This window comes from Solanum dulcamara, chromosome 7 (assembly GCF_947179165.1).
Source record: "Solanum dulcamara chromosome 7, daSolDulc1.2, whole genome shotgun sequence".
Lineage (NCBI taxonomy): Eukaryota > Viridiplantae > Streptophyta > Magnoliopsida > Solanales > Solanaceae > Solanum > Solanum dulcamara.
Window position 1 is genome coordinate 78,794,026 of NC_077243.1, and position 24,961 is coordinate 78,818,986.

At 33.1% G+C, this 24,961-nt stretch overlaps 3 protein-coding genes across 3 annotated transcripts; 2 read left to right on the forward strand and 1 right to left on the reverse strand.

Annotated features, from left to right (window-relative positions):
- Positions 1-10,119: 10,119 nt before the first annotated feature.
- LOC129895530 (probable disease resistance protein RF9) lies at positions 10,120-13,412 on the reverse strand. The gene is made up of 2 exons (XM_055971253.1): positions 12,427-13,412; positions 10,120-11,945 (listed from the first exon to the last, which is right to left on the reverse strand). Exons 1-2 carry the CDS (start codon positions 13,343-13,345, stop codon positions 10,243-10,245), a joined length of 2,622 nt encoding a protein of 873 aa, XP_055827228.1. The 5' UTR covers positions 13,346-13,412; the 3' UTR covers positions 10,120-10,242.
- A 560-nt stretch (positions 13,413-13,972) lies between these two features.
- LOC129893854 (putative late blight resistance protein homolog R1A-3) lies at positions 13,973-19,561 on the forward strand. The gene is made up of 3 exons (XM_055969274.1): positions 13,973-14,509; positions 16,890-19,045; positions 19,315-19,561. Exons 1-2 carry the CDS (start codon positions 14,069-14,071, stop codon positions 19,017-19,019), a joined length of 2,571 nt encoding a protein of 856 aa, XP_055825249.1. The 5' UTR covers positions 13,973-14,068; the 3' UTR covers positions 19,020-19,045; positions 19,315-19,561.
- A 3,050-nt stretch (positions 19,562-22,611) lies between these two features.
- LOC129893855 (probable disease resistance protein RXW24L) lies at positions 22,612-24,894 on the forward strand. Its single transcript, XM_055969276.1, has one exon. The coding sequence runs from the start codon at positions 22,652-22,654 to the stop codon at positions 24,455-24,457; it is 1,806 nt and encodes a 601-aa protein (XP_055825251.1). The 5' UTR covers positions 22,612-22,651; the 3' UTR covers positions 24,458-24,894.
- The last annotated feature ends 67 nt before the right edge of the window (positions 24,895-24,961 follow it).

A 24,961-nucleotide genomic window follows, 5' to 3' on the forward strand; every position in this document is an offset into this window, starting at 1 on the left:
AGGGATCAGGAAGGAGATATAGCACTACACGACCTATTTTGAGCTTGCATTTTTATTTTGTTACGTAACAATAAATTTAACGATACGATAAAATTTATGTAACAACACAATACAATAAAATAGGTAACAACTATTCTATTAATGTATTCACCGCCAAAGACTAAAAAAAATCAAATTAATCTTTGAGACTTTGATACGTGTGCACATATATTACGAAAAAAGAATCATATTTGTTTTTGTATTCTATGTGACATGTGGGTTAGATTCTTAGTATATTTAGTTAGATTTTTATGAAGCCAGAATAACCGTGAAGAAGAAAGAATCGGGTCGGGTCGGTTTTTAAAATGGATTTGGGTAATTAAAATGAGTGATCAAATATATTTGGAAAAGAATTCATGTTCTGAATGACAAAATTTAGGTGCAAAAAGCTTTTTTCTGATGAACAGCTTGATTCTATTTTTCTTACCTATTGTTCACTAGTCTAATTAAATAATAATTACATATATTTTCTCTTTTATCTTATCCTTATCTTAATAAAGGAACTAAACTTCTTCATTGTCTTTATCCTCTTGTTCTCGGCCTGCCACCTATCGAGCCGAATAGAGCCTTTCACATTAGGTGGGGTAGCTTCATTCTTAACCGTCATTATTTAATAAAAGCATAAAAATAATTATATTCCCTCATTCCAACTCAATTTCTCTCTCTGATACAGAAAATCTAGCAATTTCAATTCTTACGAACCTTAACAAGCGATCGATTTGTTAGATTGCTCCCTTTAATTGAATCTTCAAGCCTACCAAAGACTGTCCACTTACAAAATAGGCCTAAGCCTATATGAATGAACTCGTGACATCCATACACTGTTGTCAAATGACGCATATCAAGAAGACCCAAATCTACATGCACGGGCTCATCCGACAAAGTCCTAAAATGAAGACTTGGTCCTATCAAGCCTACTTTCTTCGATCCAAGTCCGGTGAAAAGCAAAGCATAAGAAGAGTTCAACAATGGCCGGTCTTTAAAAGTCCTTAAGAAAGAGGATTAAGTCATAGATTCCAATCCGATAAAGCTTTTCTTTTTATTGGTATGCCACTCCGCGAGCAAGAAGCAAGCTAAGTTAAATCTTACCTAAAAATGAGCGAGATTCAGTACTTTTTCCTTTGGTTTTTTGTTTTGTCATTTTTTTTCTTTATGATCCCAATTAGGAAACATGAGATTTAATGAAAGAGGGATAAATATGGGGATATATAACGAAGGATAAATATAATTTATTTTTAAAAATACAGAGGCAATCTGACTTTTTTCCTGGTATATTACTCATCTATTTCAAGGAGGACACTAAACAGACAACTTAGAAACATTCTAACTCGTTTTCATTGTGTCTCATGAACATCCGATGCTGACGTGACATATAAATTTTGAAAGTGTTTAGATGGTTATTTTGTAAGTAGGAGTATTCAACTGACACAATGGAGATAACTTGAGGTGTCTAAATGTGCATACTCAAAATTAAAGTGTTTACTTACTTGTTGAGGCTAAATTCAATTTATTTATGTATTATGCCTAAAATTAAATACTAATAGTTTGTTAGAAATACATTTTAAATGTACGACAATTAATAATATGGATGATAGAGTATTAACGAATTAATTGAATTTCCTTCGCCCAAAAAATTGTATTAAAGATCCAAATAAAAAGAATTAAACGATATTTACAACTTATTAATTTTTTTTTATTTATTATAAAATAAACTAACTTAGTAATTTAATAAGAAAGAGAAATAGTAATAAACAGTAAGAGAAAGAGAGAATTTTGCAGTGAATTCGTATGTTATTGTTGTATAACTGCAGTGGTTATTTATAGCCACTGCGAATGGAAAAAGTATACAAGTTGGGGGAGGGGACAAAATTTGGTGGAGGAAAAAGGAGAAGGAGAAAAGAAAGAAAAGCAAAAAAGGAAAGGGACGTCCACAAAGTGGGCATCCACTTTCACAACTCTCCCCCTTGGATGTCCACTTGTAGTGTGTCTCATTAAAAACTTTACAATAAACAATATACATAGTTATCTTGAACACCCATAGATATTGTGCCTTATTAAAATCTTACTAGAAAAAATTCAATGAGAAAAATCCTAGTGAAGGAATACGAGTACACACATCTGGCAATACGCCTTGAGTGCTGCATCATTAAAAACCTTACCAAAAAAATTCAGTGGGACAAAATCTTGGTTAAAGAAAAAAGAGTACAGCGCGTATTTTATTCCTCTTGATGAAAACTTCATTTGATATTTTGGAGATGACGCATTCCAATCTTATATCTTAGTTTCTCAGAAGTTGATGTTGGTAATGCATTTGTGAATAAATCTACAAGATTATCACTAGAACGAACTTGTTGTACATCAATATCACCATTCTTCTGGAGATCATGTGTGAAAAATAATTTTGGTGAAATATATTTCATTTTGTCTCCTTTTATGAAGCCACCTTTCAATTGAGCTATGCACACAACATTATTTTAGAATATAACTATGGGTACTTTGACATCACTTTCCAGGCCACATCTTTCTTTGATGAACTGTATCATCGATCTCAACCACACACATTCTCTACTTGTTTCATGAATTGCTATTATTTCAGCATGATTTGAAGAAGTAGCAACAATAGACTGCTTTGTAGATTGATGTGATATAGCAGTTTCTCCGTGTGTAAATAGATAGCCTGTTTAAGATCGAGCTTTATGTGGGTCTGATAAATAACCTGCATTTGCATAACTAATAAGGTCTGCATAGCCTTTGTTAGTATAAAACAAACTCATATCAATAGTACCTTTTAGGTATTGCAAAATATGTTTGATACCGTTCCAATGCCTTCGCGTTGGGGATGAACTATACCTTGCCATCAAATTAACAGAGAATGTTATATCAGGCTTGGTTGCGTTAGCAAGGTACATCAGTGCACGAATAGCACTGAGATATGGTACTTCAGGACCAAGAAGTTCTTCATCATCTTCTAGAGGTCGAAATGGATCTTTTTCCACTTCAAGTGATCGAACAACCATTGAAGTACTTAATAGATATGCTTTGTCCATGTAAAATCGTTTTAAGATTTTTTCAGTATAGGCAGATTGGTGGACAAAGATCCCGTCTGCTAAAAATTCAATTTGTAGACCTAGACAAAATTTTGTCTTTTCAAGGTCTTTCATCTCAAATTCTTTCTTTAGATATTCAATCGTCTTTTGGACCTCTTCAGGGATTCCAATGAGATTTATGTCATCAACATAAACGACGAGTATAACAAACTCTGATTCCACTTTCTTAATAAAAATACATGGACAAATGACATTATTTGTATAACATTCATTTATCAAGTACTCACTAAGGCGATTATACCATATACGCCCTGATTATTTTAGACCATATAATGATCTTTGCAGTTATATGCTTCAGGCAATTTTAATCCTTCTGTATTTTCATGTAAATTTTATTATCAAGTGAACCATAAAGGTAAGTTGTAACTACATTCATTAGATGTATTTCAAGATTTTTATGTACAACTAAACTGATAAGATATCAAAATGTTATTTCATCCATAACAGGTGAATATGTTTCTTCATAGTTAACCCCGGGTCTTTGAGAGAATCCTTGTGCAACAAGGCATGCCTTGTATCTTACAATTTTATTTCTCTCATTTCATTTTCGGATAAAACCCCATTTATAGTCAACTAATTTTACACATTTAGGGGTTTGGGCTACAGGTCCAAAAATCTCGCGTTTAGCAAGTGAGTCTAATTCTGATTGAATTGCCTTTTGTCATTCTGTCCAATCACATCTACGTCGACATTATTCGACAGATTTAGGCTCAAGACTTTCACTATCTTGCATGAGGTTAAGTGCAACATTATATGCAAAAATATTGTCCACTGTAATTTTCGATCGATCTAAATTTATCTCATCACCAGTAGAACTTATTGAAAGTTCTTCATTCACTTGAGTCTTAGGTTCATTGATTTCTTCAAGAATGTCAGGATTACTCAAATCTTGACCTTCTTTGGGGGTTTCTTTTGTAGTATTATTTTTGTTATTCCTTAAGCTTCTCTTTCTAGGATTTTTATCTTTTGAACCCAACGGTCTACCATGCTTCAGGTATGTTTGGAATTCAGAAGCTATGATACTAGTAGATGGTCCTTTTGGAACATCAATTCGGATAGGCATATTCACTGTAAGGATATGTGACTTAGTTATCCGTTTCAAATCAGAAAATGCATCTGGCATTTGATTTGCTATGTTCTGTATGTGGATGATCTTTTGGACCTCCTACTCACATGTGTGGATACGTAGATCAAAATGAGATAGTGATGAAACCTTTCACGCAATTTCTCTTAGGGGTCTTTTATCTCTCCCCTTAATGGCGAAAAAATTATTTCATCAAACCGACAATCTGCAAATCGAGCAGTAAATAAATCTCCTGTCAACTGTTCAAGATAGCGAATTATGGAGGGTGAGTCAAACCCAACATATATGTCCAACCTTCGTTGAGGGTCCATTTTTGTACGTTGTGATGGTGCTACAGGCACATATACAGCACAACCAAAAATTCGTAGATGGGCTATATTTGGCTCATGACCAAATACTAATTGTAATAAAGAGTATTTATTATAATGTGTCGGTCTGAGATGTACAAGTGCTGTTGCATATAAGATAGCATGACCCCAAATAGTAATTGGCAATTTGTTTTCATTAGTAAAGGTCTGGCTATCAATTGTATGCGCTTAATAAATGACTCTGCAAGGCCATTTTGAGTATGAACATGAGCAACAGGATGTTTAATTTTTATCCCAATTGATAAAAAATAATCATCAAAAGCTTGGGATGTAAATTCTCCAGCATTATCAAGTCGAATAATTTTAATTGAATAGTCTGAGAATTGTGCCTTTTATCTTATTATTTATGCTAACATCTTCGCAAACACCAGGTTGCGAGATGATAAAAGGCACACATGAGACCATCTAGACGATGCATCTATTAGGACCATAAAATATCTAAACAATCCACTAGGTGGATGAATAGGTCCACATATATCTCCATGTATACGCTCTAAAAAGTCAGGAGATTCGATTCCAAACTTCAGGGTCGATGGTCTAGCAATTAATTTGCCTTGATAACAAGTAGCACATGAAAATTCATCATTCGTAAGAATCTTTTGATTCTTTAACGGATGTCTAGTTGAATTTTCAAGAATTCGTCTTATCATTATTGATCCAAGATGACCTATCCGATCATGTAATAGCACAAATATATTTAGATTAGTAAACTTTTGGTTTACGATCATATGTGCTTCAATTGCACTAATTTTTGCATAATATAAGCCAGATGAAAAAGTTGGTAATTTTTTCAAAATATATTTCTGGCCTGAGACACTTTTGGTTATACCAAGGTATGCAGTATTCATTTCATATAGTGTCTCAACATAATATCCATTTCTGCGGATATCTTTAAAACTTAACAAGTTTCTTGGGGATTTAGAAGAGAATAATGCATCTTCTATAACAATCTTTGTCCCCTTAGGCAGAAATATAGTAGCTCTTTCGGAGCCTTCAATCATTTTTGAATTACCAGAAATTGTAGTAACATTTGTTTTTCTTCTAAGTAAGTTGAAAAAATATTTCTCATTTTTAAAAATGACATTAGTTGTTTCACTATCAATTACACAAATATCCTCATGATTGATCATTGATCCAAACAAAATTTGAGGCATATCCATATTTTTCTTCAAAAAGAAATAAGGTAAATATTATAATTAATACATGGCTCATTATACAACTTTTATTTATTTACATGGACTAGAAATACAAATAAAAAGAAAATTATTTAAATATTTTTAGGGTTATCAATATTCATATTTTCTTCTGGAAAATTAAAGAAATCAGCTACATCCAGATGCATAGGCTCAATATTATCTTCAGAGATAAAGTTTGTCCTTGAATTATTTTCTGCCCTCTTCAAGGATGTCTGATATAGCTGAACCAGACATTTTGATGATCGGCAAGTCCGTGAGCAGTGCCCATACCTCCACATATATGAAATATATTTTTTGAATTTTTCTTTGGTAAAGCTTCTGGCTTTTCACTCTTCTTTTTGTACTGTTGATCATTTCTCGGTGTCAACCGAGCATCATGATTATAATTTCTTCTTCGATAATGACCACGACCACGACTGGGGCCATGACCTATTTCTCGTTGGTTATAATTTTCTCTGATTCACTTCAAGGAGTGGCAAAGAACCAGCGGGTCGACTATCATGATGTTTCATTAACAGTTCATTGTGGTGTTCAGCAATAAAAAAGTGAAAAAATAATTCAGAATATTTTTTATGAAAAAAAAAAGGAAAGAGAAAAGAAAGAAAAGCAAAAAAGATAAGGGACAAAATGGACATCCACAGCACAACATTATTAAAATTGTTGGCTATGTGTTGGTCTCTGATACTATGATTGATTCAACATTTGCAACAAATTAACAAGGTTAAAATAATCATTCACTAATCTATTATTGACATGTTAGGGTAAACGTCTAATCAAATTTAGTTTTTTTATAGAATAAATACAAACATAAACATAAAAAATATCACGATCTAATGGAATCTAATTGGTTAGGTAGGTAGTAGTTTTACAAGTTACATATTTTATTATTTTAATATTTTTATACATTGGTTATATTATGCAACTTGATCTGTGTATTCTATTCATTCACATATGAGTTATGACCTTTCTCAATTTTCTATTATTTTCATTTCTTCAAGAAAAAACTAGACCAGTAATAAATTAGTGTTTTTTTTTGGTAATTAACTAGTTATGCATTTACAAATAGATAATGGTCAAAGTGCATTTTCTATTTAAACTATCATCAACTATTTATAAAAAAAAAACTATTTATTAAATCATACGTTGATGCTAACTAGACCTAGTATTTGAATACAATTGCTAAAAGGCGAGTGACAACTCAATTTGCCCATATTAAAATTTCGTTTACATGAAAATGACTCATTAATTTTGATGCATATAAATAATTGATAATAATTCAAATAAAAAACACAAACACATGACGGTTCAAAAAATAAACTCACAAAAAGAGAATCTTGCACCATACTCTGTATGTTTCTTAGACACCTAAACGATAACTTATATTTTCATGTTTTCTTGCAAAGGCAATATGCCCAACTTGCAAAACTCTAAAATTAATAGGTCCCAAATAGACGATACAGATGGGCTTATACTTTTAAATTTATGAATTTTTATAACGATTTTAAATTAATATACAGTAATAATTACTAAATTATGATTGATTATTCATTAATATTTAATAATTTTTGTATTACATATAGAAAGTTCACGCATAAGCTACTGATCGTTCACATAAATCTATAAGTTTCTCTTAAGATCCACCCTGCCCTGCCCTGGATAATGACGAAACTATATACGGAAAAGGGTCAAAATTACCCCTGAATTTTAAAAAATAGTTTATTTATGCCCTTCGTTATACTTTAGGGCCAATTATACCCTTACCGTTATACTTTGGGCCAAATATGCCCTTGAATATAACGGAGTGCCACATGTCGGTTTCTCAGTGGCCAACTTATTTCCCCTCTTATTTACACAAATTTTAAAAAACAGATTTAAACAAATAGATTTAAAAAGCAGATTTAAAAACAGATAAAAAAAATAGATTTAAAAAACATATAAAAAAATAGATTTTAAAAAACAGATAAAAAAACAGATTTAAAAAAATAGATTTTAAAAAATGATTTAAAAACAGATAAAAAAAGGGAACAAATTTAAAAAGTAGATTTAAAAACAGATTAAAAAATAGATTTAAAAAACAGCTTAAAAAATAATAATTTAAAAACAGATTTAAAAAAATAGATTTTTAAAAAAGATTTAAAAACAGATTAAAAAACGGAACAGATTTTAAAAAAAACAGATAAAAAAAATAGATTTTAAAAACAGATAAAAGAATAGATTTTAAAAACAGATTTAAAAAAAAAACAAAAAAAAACAGATTTAAAAGGGGAAATAAGTTGGCCACTGAGAAACCGACACGTGGCACTCCGTTATACTCAAGGGCATATTTGGCCCAAAGTATAACGGTAAGGGTATAATTGGCCCTAAAGTATAACGAAGGGCATGAATAAACTATTTTTCAAAGTTCAGGAATAATTTTGGCCCTTTTTCGAACTATATATGTATGTTGAAAGAGCTAAGTTTAATCAAATTTTCTTAGTCAAATATTAATTAAGAATAAATTATCTACAACTTGTTGAATCTCTTCAATTATATTACACACATCTCTACAACTTGTTTAATTTTTTTTATTAAGATTACTGACTCTATCTAAACTATTATGTTCATATAAATCCATAAGTCAATCAATTTATTTTAACCAATTTTTTTTATTGAATTTCTTTTTATATGTTTTCTTAATATTTTAGGTGAGTTATACATCTGTCAACAGAGCTAAGACAATCATTAATTCATTAATTTAGCCTTAACACATCATGGGACGGTTGATCCAACTACAAAACAAATACAAACATAAACATAAAAAATATGAAGGAAACTCTTTAATTCTTTATCAGGATAGCTATTCTTGAATCTTACCACAAAATCTCTTGTTCTATCTTTTCTATATATTCTATATTTTTTGTATTTTTTTTGTGTGTTTTTCTGTGTATTGAAAATAACCTACCAACATCCTTATTTATAATAGTAAGAAATCAAATTAAATTAGGACTATAAAGCTTATTCCTATATAAACTAGGACAAACAAATTCTAACTAAACATTAATTAAACAAATATCAAAAATAATAAATTCTAAACAACTTAAAATTCCTATTCCGAATTATTATTCCAATAAAATATCATGCTCCAATTATGTGTAGTTGGCTAGGTATCTAGTCTATTTAGAAGTAACGTGTCTTATTATTTTAATTTTTTTTGTACATTAAAATAACATATGTTAAGACATATTATGCAACTTGATCGGCCTATTGAATTTTAAAACATAAAAAGTCTTCATTCAAATAATTTGGTTAATCAATAACATTTTTGAATTATTAGGTATTTGTGTTTTATATTTGAACTATTATTAATTATTTATTAAAACATATCTCGAAAATTGACGAGATCAAATATTTGAATACAAGCGCCAAAAGACACGTGAGAACTTAATTTGTCCATAAAATTTCGTCCACGTGACAACTTTGCTCTTCCGATGAATGGTGTACACCCTATTACGATCGTGACTAAATGTGTAATATACACGTACCAAAAATAGTCTTGCCAAATGATCATCATAAATAAGGTATTAGAGTATCCTATCTCGTCGAATTAATAAATCACATATCACTATTTTTTTTATAAATAAATATTTATGATTACTACATGTTATTACAAACTTTCAAATAAATATAATTTTAAAAAGATTCATTCGTCCAATAAATCGACAATAATAGTATAACCATTCTTTGATAAATTTTCTTACCTGGTACAAACAATCTCTTAACGTCAAACATGAATTATTATTTTTTTATAAAATTTAGTATGGGTCTTTTCTCTTCTTTTTTGTAAAAATTAATTTATGGGTCAAGTTTTATATCTAAAAAATTGAAATCACAATTTAGAATTCCAAATTCAATTCTAGAGAATTAGAGATTTGAAGTTGAATTCTGTGCAAATTTCATAAACAAACACAGATTTGAAATCAAGCTTCCAAATCCTAGGGCCAAACCCCTACTTTGTTTTTGTTTTTTTAGAAGTTGTGTATCAGCGGTAGCGGAGCCAGAAATTCGACGAAGAATGTGCAATTTTCTTCTCAGTTGTGTTAAGGGTATGCAAAATTATATGTATCACGCGTAATAGCTAATATTTAACCTCATATATACCGCATAATAATTTTCCAATGACGAGTGTGCACCATACCACCCTTCGCCTAAGGTGGCTCTAGCCATGTGTATCAATACAAACTAAGTATGAAGAAGGGAACAAAAATGAAAGATAAGAAGAGGGATAAGTGGATGTAATGCATAAACTTTGACATCTTTTATTTGAAGTTTAAGTGATTATGATGTTATAAACCTACAAGAAGAAGTGAGTTGGGTACAAGAAGAAACTTGTTTCTAATTTTATGTACAAGAGATGTTCATTTGTACATCAAGCACAAGACATTTGAAAAGATTAAATTTTAAGTTGATAATCAATCAAGTATTATGAGAGAAGGCGTAGACTTGACGTTTTCGTATCTCTGAGAAACCTTTTGAGTAAATGGTTTAGGCATCTTTATCATCTTGAATTCGTGAAGAGAGTCGAGAAATTCTGAATTATCTGGGAGCGTTTCCAGTTTATTGCAGTGTTCAATTTTGAGATGAGAAAGCCTTGGCATGGCTAACATTTCCACCTTCCATTCCTTGAAGTTGAATAATCTTGAGAGTTGCAAGTGTTTGAGCTCTGGAAAACCCGCAGCAGAACATACCATCTTTTCCCCTTGGAAAGCATCATCGTCGAGCACTAGAAGCCTTAGCTTGACAAGCTTCTCTAGTGTTGTCATTGGATCTATCACGAGTTGAGTGCTATGAAGGACAATCTCCGTGAAACTTTGAGAGATATCATCGTGTGGTGGTAGTTGGCCAATATGACCCTGAAAAGACAGTATTGGTGGAACCCCGGATTTTAATAACTCACGAAAGACAATATGCTTTGTTTCTGTATAACAATCGAAGTTTTTAACTTCGATGGAGGAACGAAGCCACATTTGGTCATGATCAGTATTTTTCATAAGGTCAGTTATTGACTTGAGATCCTCAAGACTCCCTTCAACCTTTGCATCTATGTTCTGGAGTTTTTTCAATTTGAAGAGATCGTGTATTTCACACAACTTGGAGTTGAAGTTCTTCAGTGTCTGAAGCTTTGCCAATCCATCAAGTCGGAGTTTTTTCTTATTTTGAGATTGGAATGCTCGTGGAAGATACAAATGTTGCAACCTTCCCATTTTCTGCAACACGTCTGGTAAGATAATGTTGCAAGTATCTTTGATTCTCAAATCAAGGACTTGCAAGTATGACAAGTTGCTGATAGACGAGGGTAACTCCGTCAGGAAGCATCCTTCGAAACTCAGATACCTCAAGAATGGTAGATCAAAAATGCCTCCGGGGAGTTTCCCTTTTGGAAAGTCTACCCTCCCAAAATCAAGAATCCTTAACCCCTTGAATTTCTTGATATTTGACATTATTATGGATGGCCATACAAACTCCTCTAGTTGTTGATGATTATGTACTCTGATGATTCGAAGACTCCAAAGGTTTGGAGCTAACTCCGGTGTAACTCGAGCATCATACTTCCCTAGATAAATCACGAGCCTACGTGTCTTGCTATAAGAAAAGGAAGGTTGATTATGATCTCCAGTACTCATTTGTAAATCCAAGACCTTGAGAAAACCTGTCTCTTCCGCTTTTGACAGGCACATATCTCCCATTAATCCTACAAGGCTGCAAGACTTGATCACCTCTATTATCTGTCTCACGTCTATCATTCGCTTCTGATCTAGAACCATCAACCGTTCTTGTGTTATGTCAAAAGTTGTCATCTCACTTCCATAACTCTGCGATGATATCAAACCTTCAAGTTCCCATAAATGAGACAACTTCTCTGGTTCTATCTGTGGATCTTCTCTAAAATGCCCCAAGTAAAGAAAATATAGTTTTTGATCGTCCAACAACTCGCCATAACTTGGAGCCATAACTTGGGAAAGATATCGTCGGGCATTTTTCTGCACCGTCTCCCACTCACTTGGATTCTTTCCTTTTAACTGTTTCGCAAGTGCAACAATCGCCCCCGGTATACCTTCACACAGTTTTACCATTTGCGTACCCATTCTCTCCTTTGCTGGTTCGATTTCAGCTCCTGATCATAAAAAAAGACATGTCATAAGATACCATTTAACTTACTCGAGGTTAGTATGTACGCAGATCTTACCCCTACTTGGCAGGTATAGAGGTTGTTTTGGATAGAACCTCAGCTCAAACAAAAAACATAACAAAGCAGTTCGGGTTCTCTGATATTAAACTATATAGTATAAAACTTTGTTTCCCTTCCTCTACAAAATTAATATGTTAAACGAAAGCATGATCAGAGTTCTCTAATTGCAAGTATCAACAACATAGAACCTGCCTCAGAGGACCCTCGGCTCAAGGACAAGTATATCAAAGCAGTTTGGGAAAAGAAATAACATAATTGAAGAAGCCACACAGACAAAATACCGAAGATAGCATACTGAAAAGAAGGGGAAAAATGGAACACTAATTAACTACAAAAATAATACTAGTAGTTTAATCGAAGTACAAGGAACAACAGATAGTACTAGAAATCAAAGAACAAGCATTACCTGGATCCATTTCAGGCCAAACTATATTCTTAAGCAACGTCCAGCTGTTTACTACATTTAAAGGCCTCTTTTGATGAATATACACTGTGTGAGTTATACTTTCTGCTACTTCTCTTGCTCGAGTCGTAAACAGTATTCTGCAATCTTTAGCTCTCAGGACAGAAGGCAACATCCGCCAATCATCAATTGATCGTACGTCTTCTAGAACAATCAACGTCCTCGACTCTTGGAGATGTTGGCTGACACATTTTTCCAAATTTATTGTGGGCATTGCAGCATACCTATCATCTACATGATCTTCAAATGATTTAAGAACATGTAGAAGTGCATCATGGGGATTGATGTTATCAGATACACGAATCTTGACCCGATGATGTCTGAACTCATCAACAATTCGAGTGTCCTTGTATATTTCATTAGCAAGAATCATCTTTCCAGTGCCACTATGTCCCCATATGGAAATTGCTAGGAAGTCGAGTACTTTTGAACCATCAGCTAACAAAACCTGTATAATCAGGTCTTTTTCTTCATCCAATCCAACAGGTACACCGTCTTCATGCTTGTACACAAAGTTGTTGTTTTGCGTGATCAATTGTTGGTTGATGTTGTAGTGCATGTGCACGACATGATGAGGTGAAGCAAATTGTTTGATCTTTGTACACAAAGTAGTGATCTCAGACTTGGCCTGTTTCTGGGAAGCAGCGCGATGTCTCTTGGAAACGCCATAAGTTTGGATCACATGCTCAATGCTATAGACTAGCTCTTCAATTTCCTTCACTCGCTCCGTATCTGTTATTTGCAAATTCATCATAGACTCAACTGTGTTGATGATTTCGTCGTATGCTCCAGATCCAATCAGTTCTGTTTCTTCAGCCAAAGCCAAATGTTTAAGCTTCTTTGTTGCAGCTAATATCTCCATTTGCACCTACTAATCCTCTGCACTTTTAGTTAGTTACTCTTTCCCCGTTGTTGTATCAACAAAGATATATATGATTTTCTGCAACTCTTGGGTTCGAGCTCCGATATTAGCTAAGAAATGTGCCAATTGGAAAGCCAATTTAAAAAATCGTTAACTTAATATTTTGTCTTTTACTTATTATTTAATAATTTTATTTTACGGAAAAGAGTTTAAAATGCCCTCAACAATTCGAATTGGTACAAAATTACACTCCATCCACCTTTTGGCCTCAAATACCCTCGACGTCAACCTTTTAGCTCAAAGGAATTTGAGGGCCAAAAGATGGACAAATGATAATTTTGTACCAATTCAAATAGTTGACGGGCATTTTAGGCTCTCCTCTGTTTAATTTATTCTTCACCTTACATTTTTTATAGCAGCTCTACCCATTTTCATTTGTGGAGCGACTAAGAATAATATAATATATTCAAATATTATATTCATTACAATAATATAATGAAACAAAAAGCTCAATCCCTATTCCATTTTGTGTAACGACGATTGAATAATACAATTTATTCAAATATTATATTCTCTGTAATAATATAATACAGTAGATTATGAAACAGTAACAGTGATGAGAACAAAAAAAAACAAAAATGAGATTGGTGAAGTTGGAGTCAACTTGTGAAAAAATTGGTCTCTTTCTCTTTCTCTCCACACAGAGAGAGAGAAACAGCAAAAATGGCGGATACAACAGTGGAGTTTGTGTTAAATAAATTGACGGAGCAATTGCGGGATAGTGCAGATCTAATTGCTTCGATAGAGGATGAATTGACTTGTCTGTTAAGTGAGCTTGATCATTTGAGAGCTTTTCTAATCGAAGCGAACAGAAATCGGAGAGGTAGTGAAATTCTGAAACATTTTGTCAAAGAGTTGAACAGACAAGTCAATAAAGCTGAGAATTCGATTGATAAATTCATGATTGAAGCCAAATTAAATAAGGAAAAGCGATCGATATTTAAGATTTTCGATCTGTGTTATGTCGTGAAAGGTAAGCGTTGTGGAGTAGAGATCAGATTGATTATGGAGAAATTGAAAGAAATTCGAAAAGATGCTGCTTATGGACTTTCTATGTCTTTTCAATATGATGATTCAAAACAAACTGCTCTTCAGCTCACAAGGGTAACCATCTTTCCCTTTCAAGTTATTTCAGCTTTTGAATTTGAATTTGAATTTTTAAGTTTCCAGTTTATCGAAAACAACATCAATATGCTAAGAGTACACTTTATTCTCTCAGACCTCACTTTGTAAATAACTTATCTATCTCTAAAGTCTGTGTACGTTCTTCTATTCTTCCAACCTCACTTTGTAAACAACCTCTCTCTGAATATGTTGTTGTTGTGTATTTTTGTGTTTGGTTTTGCATTTTAAATGAATTTATTTTATCTTCTTTCTCAATCGAAGTCTCAAAAAACGAGTATGATCAACTTGAAAATATTTAAAAATTTGATCAAATAGATATGTAAAAATTTATGCCAAATGCTAACTAAGAATTAGTAGTACTAAATTCTTGAGGTTTGTGGATCCTCTTAATTCTTTACTCTAATTTTCATTAAAGTTTATAGAATTAAAAAAAAAATAACACATGCCTACTAAAAATAAGGGTAAATTTCATAGATGACACATATTTACACTTTATTTTTTAGGGAGGGGGAGGGGGGCAATATTTCCTTGTAATTTAGAATGAATATATCCTTGTTAAATATATAGTGCATATTTATCCTTTCGGTTAACCATCCGAATTTTAAAAAAATTCTAAACTTGATTTTTTAACTCTAAGATTATCAAATGGTTTAAAAACTTACCTTGCTCAGTTTTTTACCTCTTCAAAACCGACAAAGTGAAAAAAAAAAAAAAAAAACTCAATCCCTCTATATCATTAAATGAGTTTGGGTCAAGTCTGAATTAAAGAGAGATTGAGGTTTTTTTTATTGGGTTGGGTTTGTGCAGATAAAAAAAAAGTATGAGATAATTTTTTGAAGCCATGTGACATTTTTGAAATTAAAAAAACTAGTGTTAGAATATTTTTTTAGTGCAGTCTATTAACAAAAAGGGTAAATATTGACCATTTCGTAAACGACGAGTATATATATACATCATTCATTAGACGGCGAGGATATATATGCACCACTTTTTTTAACGAATGGTATATTTGCTCTAAAATCGCAAAGTTGAAGGTACATTTGCCCCCTTTTTCACTATAGTTACTTAACTATATTTTCTAAAACAAAAATCACAAAACTTTGAGTATGTAAAAATTAATGGAAAAAGGGTTTGATATACTCCTTAACTTTGTCACTTAGAGCTGATTTACTCCTTGTTACAAAAGTGGTCCACATATACCGTTACAAAAATGCTCATATATATCCTTATCGTTACAAAAGTGGTTCACATATACCCTTTTATCTAACGGAAGTAAAAAATAATAATTTAAAATTTATTTTTTTGATATTTAATTTTTTAAAAAAACATGTAGAAGTATATATGATTCTTTTCAAACATGATTTTTTTTACTTCTTTGACTATCATTATTTGAGTTTCTTATTCTCATTTTATTTTTTCTTTCATTCTTTAGTGTAAGAATATGAGGGGGGGAAAAGTGTGAATGAAAAAAGAGAAAAAAGTAAGGATAAACATTTAAAACTAATTATGTTCCAGATTGTAATTTATTTTTACCTATAAAATAATTGGGGCAAATATAATAAATTTTATAAGAAAGTTAGTGAAAAAATAAATTTGACCATCAAAATAATAAATTCAAACTAACCGTTCAATCAGAAAAAACAAAAAACAATACGTGAGAAGTATAAAATATACCCCTACATGAATTTTTTCTTAATAAAAATTTTTAAAAACTAAATTTAAAATTGATTTTTCACTTCTGTTAGAGGTAAAAGGTATATGTGAGTCATTGTGTAACAGTAAGTGTGTACATGAGTCACTTTTATAACAAGGATATATCAGCTCTAAATAACAAAGGTGTGGACATATATATCATACCCTTTTCCCAAAATTAATATATTAAAGAAACAGAACCCACCCTTCCCCAAACTATCCAAAATCTTTTTGTATATGATCCATTTTCATGAATGGGAATAATATAAATAGTAGTTAATTTACTTGAAACAACTTTTTTTCAATCTTACAGCATTTTTACATTTTGTTGGATGGTAAGAAATTGAATTTTTATGGAGTAATAGTTACTACTACTGTTTCTTTTTTTCTTTTTTGTTTTATCCCTCCCGAAGAGCTCCCACTCTTTTGCTCCCTTGGTGACACTTAGGGTTGAAGCTGGAGGGTGCTTGCTTACCACTTGAGCAACCCTTTTTTGTATTTTCATTTCTGCATATGGATCACCTATGAAATTTACCCCTAAAAATTATATCAGTAGTTTGATTAAGCAATCTTGCTATGCTATCTAGCTCGTTTAAAATGTACGTCTTCGTTTTCAATGTTGCTTAAACTCATCCATCAAATCTCAATTGCTCGTGTTTCATCTCAGGCTCCTGTAATAGAGGAAGATGACGTTGTAGGCTTTGATGAAGAGGCGAATATAATAATCAACCGTCTTCTTGGAGGATCAGATGATCTGGAGTATATCCCGATCGTTGGAATGCCCGGTCTGGGCAAAACAACTCTCGCAAATAAGATTTTCAAGAAAGTTAGCTATGAGTTCTTCAATCAAATCTGGGTGTATGTCTCTCAATCATACACCCGAAGGGACCTGTTTCTTAACATCATCAACCAATTCACCAGAAATACTGAACAATATCAAAATGTAACTGATGAGGCTCTAGGTGATGTAATACGCAAACATTTGTCTCCAGAAAAGTATCTGATTGTATTGGATGATGTGTGGACATTGGATGCTTTGGAGGATGTCAAAATTGCTTTACCCAACAACATGAAACGAAGTCGAGTCTTGTTGACCACTCGAGACGGCAACTTGGCTAAGTACCCTCATCATTTAAAATTCCTAACAGACGCCGAATGTTGGGAGCTACTACAAAAGAAGGTTTTCCACAAGGAAATATGTCCCTCGGACTTGAAAGAACTCGGGAAGTGCATAGCTCAGAAATGCATGGGACTTCCCCTCGCAGCTTTGGTGATTGCAGGAGCCCTAACCGGGAGAGGCAAGACAAAAAGTGAGTGGGAAAGAGTGCATCAAGGTGTGAGTGAACACATTATTGGTAGTGATATTTCAATGACCAAGAAATTGGTGCAGATGAGCTGTGATAGTTTGCATGTCAAGTTGAAGGCTTGCTTCTTATATTGCGGTGTTTTTCCTAGAGGTTCCGACATCCCTGCTTGGAAGATAATCCGGTTGTGGATTGCGGAAGGGTTCATTCGAGAAACAATGCAATCAACCATTGAAACTGTAGCAGAGGACTACTTGAATGAACTTGTCAGCAAGAGCTTACTGATGGTAACACAAAGGACCTCCAATGGCCAAATAAAATCATTCCGTGTGCATGACATGTTACATGAGTTCTGTACGCTTGAAGCAAGTGAGGAAAATCTTTTCAAAGAAATAAAACTAGGCGTCAAGCAATCTTTCCCTAGAAATCAGGAATTAGCCACCTTTCGCCGCCTTAGCATTGATTCTTCTGTTCAAGAATTCATTTCTACCAAGCCTTATGGTGAAGGAATTCGTTCATTCCTCTGTTTCTCCTCTCGGAAGATTAAGATGTCCCAAGATGAGTTGGAGACAATCCCGAAATCCTTTCCACTACTCAGGGTTCTCGACATTGAGTCCATCTTAATCCCTAGATTGCAAAAGCAGTTTTTTCAGCTATATCATTTGAGATACATTGCTATATCGAGTTATTCGTTAAAGATCCTTCCTAAATTCATGGAGGACCTGTGGAATCTACAAACCCTCATAATTTCGACTCAACAAGAGACATTGGACATACACGCAGACATATGTAACATGCCACAACTTAGGCATCTTCACACAAATGCCTCTGCTGAATTGCATCCCTCTGACATAAAAACACACAATCATAGTGCTTTACAAACCCTTTCTATAATTGAACCTGAAAGCTTCACAGAGAATGTGTTTGAAAGGTGTCAAAATCTGAAAAAGTTGGGTATTCGTGGGGATATAACCAATCTGGTTGGCCTGTACAAGTTAGAATACCTTGAAAAATTGAAGATAATGTATGTAGCAGGCAGGTTGCACCTTCGTTCAGAATATCTATTCCCGAGGAGGTTGAAGCAGTTAAATTTATCAGGTACCATGTTAGACTGGAATGAGATGGACAGATTACTTGGCAATTTGGAGTTCCTCGAAGTCCTCAAGCTGAAAGAAAATGCATTTGTGGGTCATTATTGGGAGTTAAAGGATTACATTTTTTCTTGTCTTAAGGTATTGTGGATTGAAAAGTCAGAACTAGTTTATTGGGAGGCTTCTGATAGGAATTTTCCGAGTTTAGAGAGGCTTGTCCTTTGTAATCTAGATAAGCTTGAGAAAGTCCCTATACAATTTGCGGAGATAAGCAACCTGCAAATGATGGAACTGGAGTATACATCCAGATCAACGGTTAAATCTGCCCGGGAAATACAATCCTGCAGTGTATGCACTGGATTCAAGCTAAACATTTTCCCTTCCGATTCAATCTCTGATTGAGACTAATGAAATCTCTTCTTTCAGAGGTCAGACAAGTTCTTTTTTTTTTTGTCTTGTTTACATATTTTAATTCAATCTGCTTAAAGATTTCTTTCTCATCTCGATTTCTATGACATACTTTTCGAATATAATAGTTTATACTTTTCTTGACTAAGTTGATAGTTAAAACACATTTATCCTTGCTTACACTGACGACATTGCATTGCATTCCTTTATTAACACTATTTGATCTGTCAAGCTTCAAGTCTTCAACTGAATGTTGTCTCGTTAACAGTGTTTGTGTCCCTCCTTGCAGCTCTTGTCGATCCTTCTTTTGGTGTTGTTTGCACTTTGTCTAGTATTCTCCGAGGCTTCGTCTCTGTGGGGTTTTGGCATTGAAGTTTCTATACGTATTGGTTGTATCTGGAATGTTGTGTGGGTGTTCTCAGCTGCACATTACTTTATTCTCCTATTGGTTTTGCCATTTTGACTTTTTGTAAAGATTATTATGACTCTTCTTGGCTTGCAGTGTACCTAATCTTATTGTTCATAGCTTGCTTTCAGAGTTTGTGCTGTTTTGTGATTGGTATATATCTGCTCTTATGTTTCTTCTTTTATGTCCTTTTTTTGTGTAATGAATTCTATGGCCATGGTTGGTGGTTATTGAGGGAGCTACCACGGTCATGGGAGGTTTAAGTTTTTTGTGAAAACTCCACCGGTATGGCTTATGGCCAGTTGGTCTACCGAAAACTACCTCTCTACCTTCACAAGGTAAGAATAATCCTCTTCAGATCTCACTTGTGGGATTTCACTAAGTTTGTCGTTATTGTATGGCTAATGGCCACATGTGATGAAAGATTTCGGTGATTGTTAAGGGAGCTACCGTGGTCATTAGAGGTTTAGGATTTTTGTGAAAATTCCACCGGTATGGCTAATGGCCAATTGGTCTACCGAAAGCAGTCTCTCACAAGACAGGAGTAAAATTGCGTATTGACCATCCTCTTCAGACCTCATTCGTGGGATTTCACTGAGTTTGTTGTTATTGTATGGCTAATGGCCATATGTGATGAGAGAATTAAGTGGTACACCACTCAGGGGCGGACCTACGTGGTGTAGGTGAACCCCCTCGGTAAAATGTATATATAAGGTAGATTTTCAATATTTTTATACATATATTAAATTTGAACCACCTAAATCAAAGAGGAGAGATAGTCCAATGGTACTAGATTGCATAACTTGGGCTGCGAATACCATCCCTAGTTTGTAGGTTCAATACTTGATGGGTATGACATTTATATTTTTATTTTTTTAAACCCCCAAATAAAAATTCTGGATCTGCCACTGACACCACTAGCTCAAACTTGAACTAAATGGCTATTTTGGGATGGAGTTTATAAATTATCTCATTAATGTTGCTCGGTTTAAGAGATTAGATAGGATTATCACGATATAAATTTTATCCCGTATTTAGTCCGAGGTATTAACTTAAACAATATTGTTTCTTTTTTTGTTTGTAACAAACTGCGAACCATTAACATTAATAAAACATTGCACATTCAAGAGCACCTAGTATTCTAACCACGTTCTGGTAGGATTGCGTATTAGTCGATTTAGTTCGGTTTTGAAGTTTATCGGTTCGATTTTTCGATTATCAACTTGTAGACATGCGAAACTATTATAGAATAATTAAAATGTTGGCTTATCGATTATTGATCATTACCAGTTCGGTTATCGGTTTAAGCATTAAGATTTGACATAAAAAATTATTGAAAATTACTTTAAAACAAGGTGACAAATCAAATTAACCATGCACATAATTTGACAGATTGTATCTTGCTCAAAAATAACCCTATCACATTATATAATAATTGAGAGTTTCAGACAGACAAAAATAAAAGTAGCCCTTTTTACACCCTTTAAAAATGTTCTCAATCTTTGGGAAACAACTACTGTTTTTTTCCTAATTATCAACTTAATGCTAACTTTATAGTTACCTATACTATTTTTCATACTATTATATCATATATACTTTTAACATTAGTTTGCTTTACTTATGAATATTTATATTTTCTACAATCTATAAGACCTTAATTATTTAGTTTAAGTTTGTTCGGTTAATTATTTTTAATGGATCTTAAAGGATGTCTTACTCCTTTTTTTTTGGATTAATTGAACTCTTATGTTAGAATCTCTAATTAGTTAGATAAATCTTAAACCGGAGTTAATATTATAAAGTTTAGGTGTCCTAACTCAACTTGATAATAGGTAGGTGGCGACTTGTTTAAATTAAGTGATTTATTTTAGAAATCATCAATATATTGTATACTAATTTGACCTCGATTAAAATGGGGTATAATAAGATATACTCAAATTGATTTAAATTGTGCCATGTAAGACACGTATTATGTCATTTAGGATGTGTATCTCTACATATTAAACTTTATACAAAGTTATATTATGAGAAATTTTATTTCAATGTATGACTTTTTCTCTGAACATATTAATTTTCTATCGAAATATTTAACTATTATTTTTGTTATCATGATAGAATGGTCCCCAATAAAATTAATTATTGATTTTATTTTTTTTCTAAAAAATTACAATAACTACATCATTTGATAGATACCGAAAATTATATCTCCAACAAAAATGATTATGCAAGCTAATTTGATAAGGTTGACCGGCTTTTGAAAGAAAACAAAATTGAATTACTATAATCACCATTTACCAAAAATTGAGTGACTTATAACTCCAATAAGCTATAATCTATTTTAAAAATAAAATTACAACTAGCACACCATTAAATAAAGGCAATACCTCCTACTTCCCTTTTCTGTTCATTTTAAAAATAATATTTCAGTCATATTTTGATAATTCTTTAATTTAATTTTTTTTTCTGTTACATATTTAAAACTACCAACAATAACATAATCCGTGAAATCCCACAAAGATGTTGTTTCTCAAAGGTCTTCTGATCAAGCAAATCAAAACAGTGATTAAAAGAAAAAATGATAGTAAAAATAAAAATAACAACTAATAGCAAAGCAGTTCAGATTATTAGAAACCATAACGATAATAACAAGGTGCAATTACCTAAATAGAGTAAACCACAGATGATATATATTAGATACCAAAATCCACATACTATATAAATAGGCTAATACGACTACGGACAAGGTGCTCTATGGTACCACCAAACCAAATACATGAATAGGCTAGTAATAAGACAATGTTCAACTACCTACTAAGACCACAAAATTAAAAAATATTTTATTATATTTCACATATTTTTAATTAGACATAATACATAAACGTGTTATTTAACTTGATCTTAGTTTATATCTATGTCCTCTTTAATGTATACAAATAAATATTTAAATTTATATAAAGTTGAACAAATAAACACACGTATCTCCTACTGGGCGTCCGACATGTATTATGTCACTTGTGTCTACTTATTTAATTAAGTGTTTACTTGTGCACAAATAAAATTTAAGCTGAAACGCATATTTATGTATTATTACTTGCACATTATTAATTAAAACGAATGGATGGAGTGACAAGTTTATTAATGATTGAACCTTAAACAAATGAAATAATTTCGACAACAAGGTTTAGATATATTTTGATAGCAAAGCAAAGCGTTGACAAGGATGTCGGAGATAGTTCTCCGGTCGGCCGTTGAAAGGCTTCGGAGTTTACAGTTAGATGAAACGGCGCCATTGAATGAATCTGCTAAAGGATATTTGAAAGTCATACTAACAAAGCTACAATCAATGTATGTTTTATTGAAAGGAAAAAACAGAGTAAATGAAATTGAAAAGAGAGTGAGACAAATTGAACAGCTCAATTATCAAATCGAAGACGAGATCGAATCGTCAAAGAGATGGGAATGGGAAGAAACTAATTTTCTCAAAATGCTTTGGATAATGAAACGTCTTAGTTTCAGTATCCAGAAGATCAAATCAAAGATGGAGACTATCATAAAACAAATCGAAGATATAGCTATTGAGACGGGAAACAGGAGCCCTGCTCCTCTTTCGCAGCAGTTACCAGACCATTTGCAACCATGCTTTATTTACTTAGGTCATTTCCTGGAAGATCAATCCATAGATCCAGAAAAGTTGTCCCATTTATGGATCATTGAAGGGTTATTATGGAGAGGACAACGTGCTAATGAGGAGAGCATGAATGACATGATAGAGCGATATCTGATAGATCTAGCTCGTGAAGGTATGGTAGAGTTGCAAGAAGAGGAAGTTCCCGCCACCAAGAAATTCAAGGCTTGCCGTTTTGTTCAAGGTATGAAAAACCTTTGTATCTCTAATTGTGAAGAAAAATGTTTTCTCAAAATCATAGATTTAAGACAAGAGGACTGTTCTCTCTCATCTACGAGTGATGGACCATATCGACTCGTGATATATCTAGGTAACCATAATGTTGATATTCCTACTAAACTTGCTAAAACTATCCGTAGTCTTCGAGTGGCTCTTCATAGAAACCAGCATGAATTGGTCGCCCCTACTAAAATGTTAACCTATAAAGATTTCAAACTACTCAGAGTTGTTGATTTCGATGGGATTAACTTTCCAAGACCGAAACTAGTTGAGGATATTTTCAATCTTGAGTTCTTGAGGTATCTGAGCTTCAAAGGGTGTGTCCTAGAGGAGTTGCCATCATCTATTAGCAAGTTGTCCAACTTGCAAGTACTTGATTTGAGAGTGGAAGGAGTAGGCGAAATAAAGATCACAAACGTTCTATGGAAGATGAGAAGGCTGAACCATTTATACCTTCCACTAAAATTTGCAACTCAAAATGGTGAAAAGTTGCAACTCTATAGCTTGACAGAACTTAAAACCTTGGTGAACTTCAACACAAGGTTGTGTAGAGCTAATGATGTCTTGACACTTAATAAACTACGGTACTTGGAAGCAAAAGTTGAAGAGAATTTCTCCGACTTTGAATCAATCACTAGTTACATGACAACTAGTACTTCAAACAAGTGCCCACTACAATGCTGCATTGATGTCATAGATTTGGATTGCTATGCAGAGGAAATGAATACTGTTCTACTAGAATTCTTTAGGTGTAAAGTACTTCGAACCTTGAAATTCAAAGGACATATTGGCCACCTACCACCGTGTGATAACATCTCCCAGAATCTCTCTCAGTTAGTTCTTAATAAGTCTTGTCTTGGAGTAGATCCCATGCCAATCTTGGAGAAGCTTCCTAGTTTAGGGATTCTTATCCTCTCTGATAATGCTTATATGGGGAAGAAAATGGTGTGTTCTGCTAAAGGTTTCCCTCAGCTGAAATGTTTACGACTCCTGAATTTGTCTGAGCTGAAGAGAGTCGAGGTGGACAATACAGCCATGCCTATTCTTTCCAATGTAGAAATCAATAACTGCCAGCAACTTGATATCAACAACATTCCCATGCGTCTACGCAGTGCTGCTTGAAAAAAAAAAAAGATCCTGAAACAATGTTTTCTAGTCCTATTCTTCTCTTTATTTGGCATTTCCATTGTAATGTTGCTTCTTTTTCATACAATTGTTATGTTGCTTGAGACAATATGTTTTTGGGGGTTCGATTTATCAAAGTTTGAACATTTAAGTAGTCATTTTTTAGCACATTCATTTGAAAGAAATGCAATATCCAGGAGTAGGTGAACCCAAGTTAATCTCTGATATTGATGCAGTCATGTATGAATATCAACTTTGCAGAAATTGTTATCGTCTTTGTAGTTGGGATCACCTTGTATTGTAATTGGAAACTCAATCGCAATAAACCAATAGAATTTTTTCAATTCGATTTTTGCACACCCATACGGACTGCGTTGGCCCCCAAATTTGGTAAAGACAGGCCTCACAAATCCTTTTTATCCAACTCAAGTCGAATGGCAAACCAAAAAGAGTTCATTTCTCTTCTAACTGGTACCAAGTATCCTGCTTGGGAAGGCACAG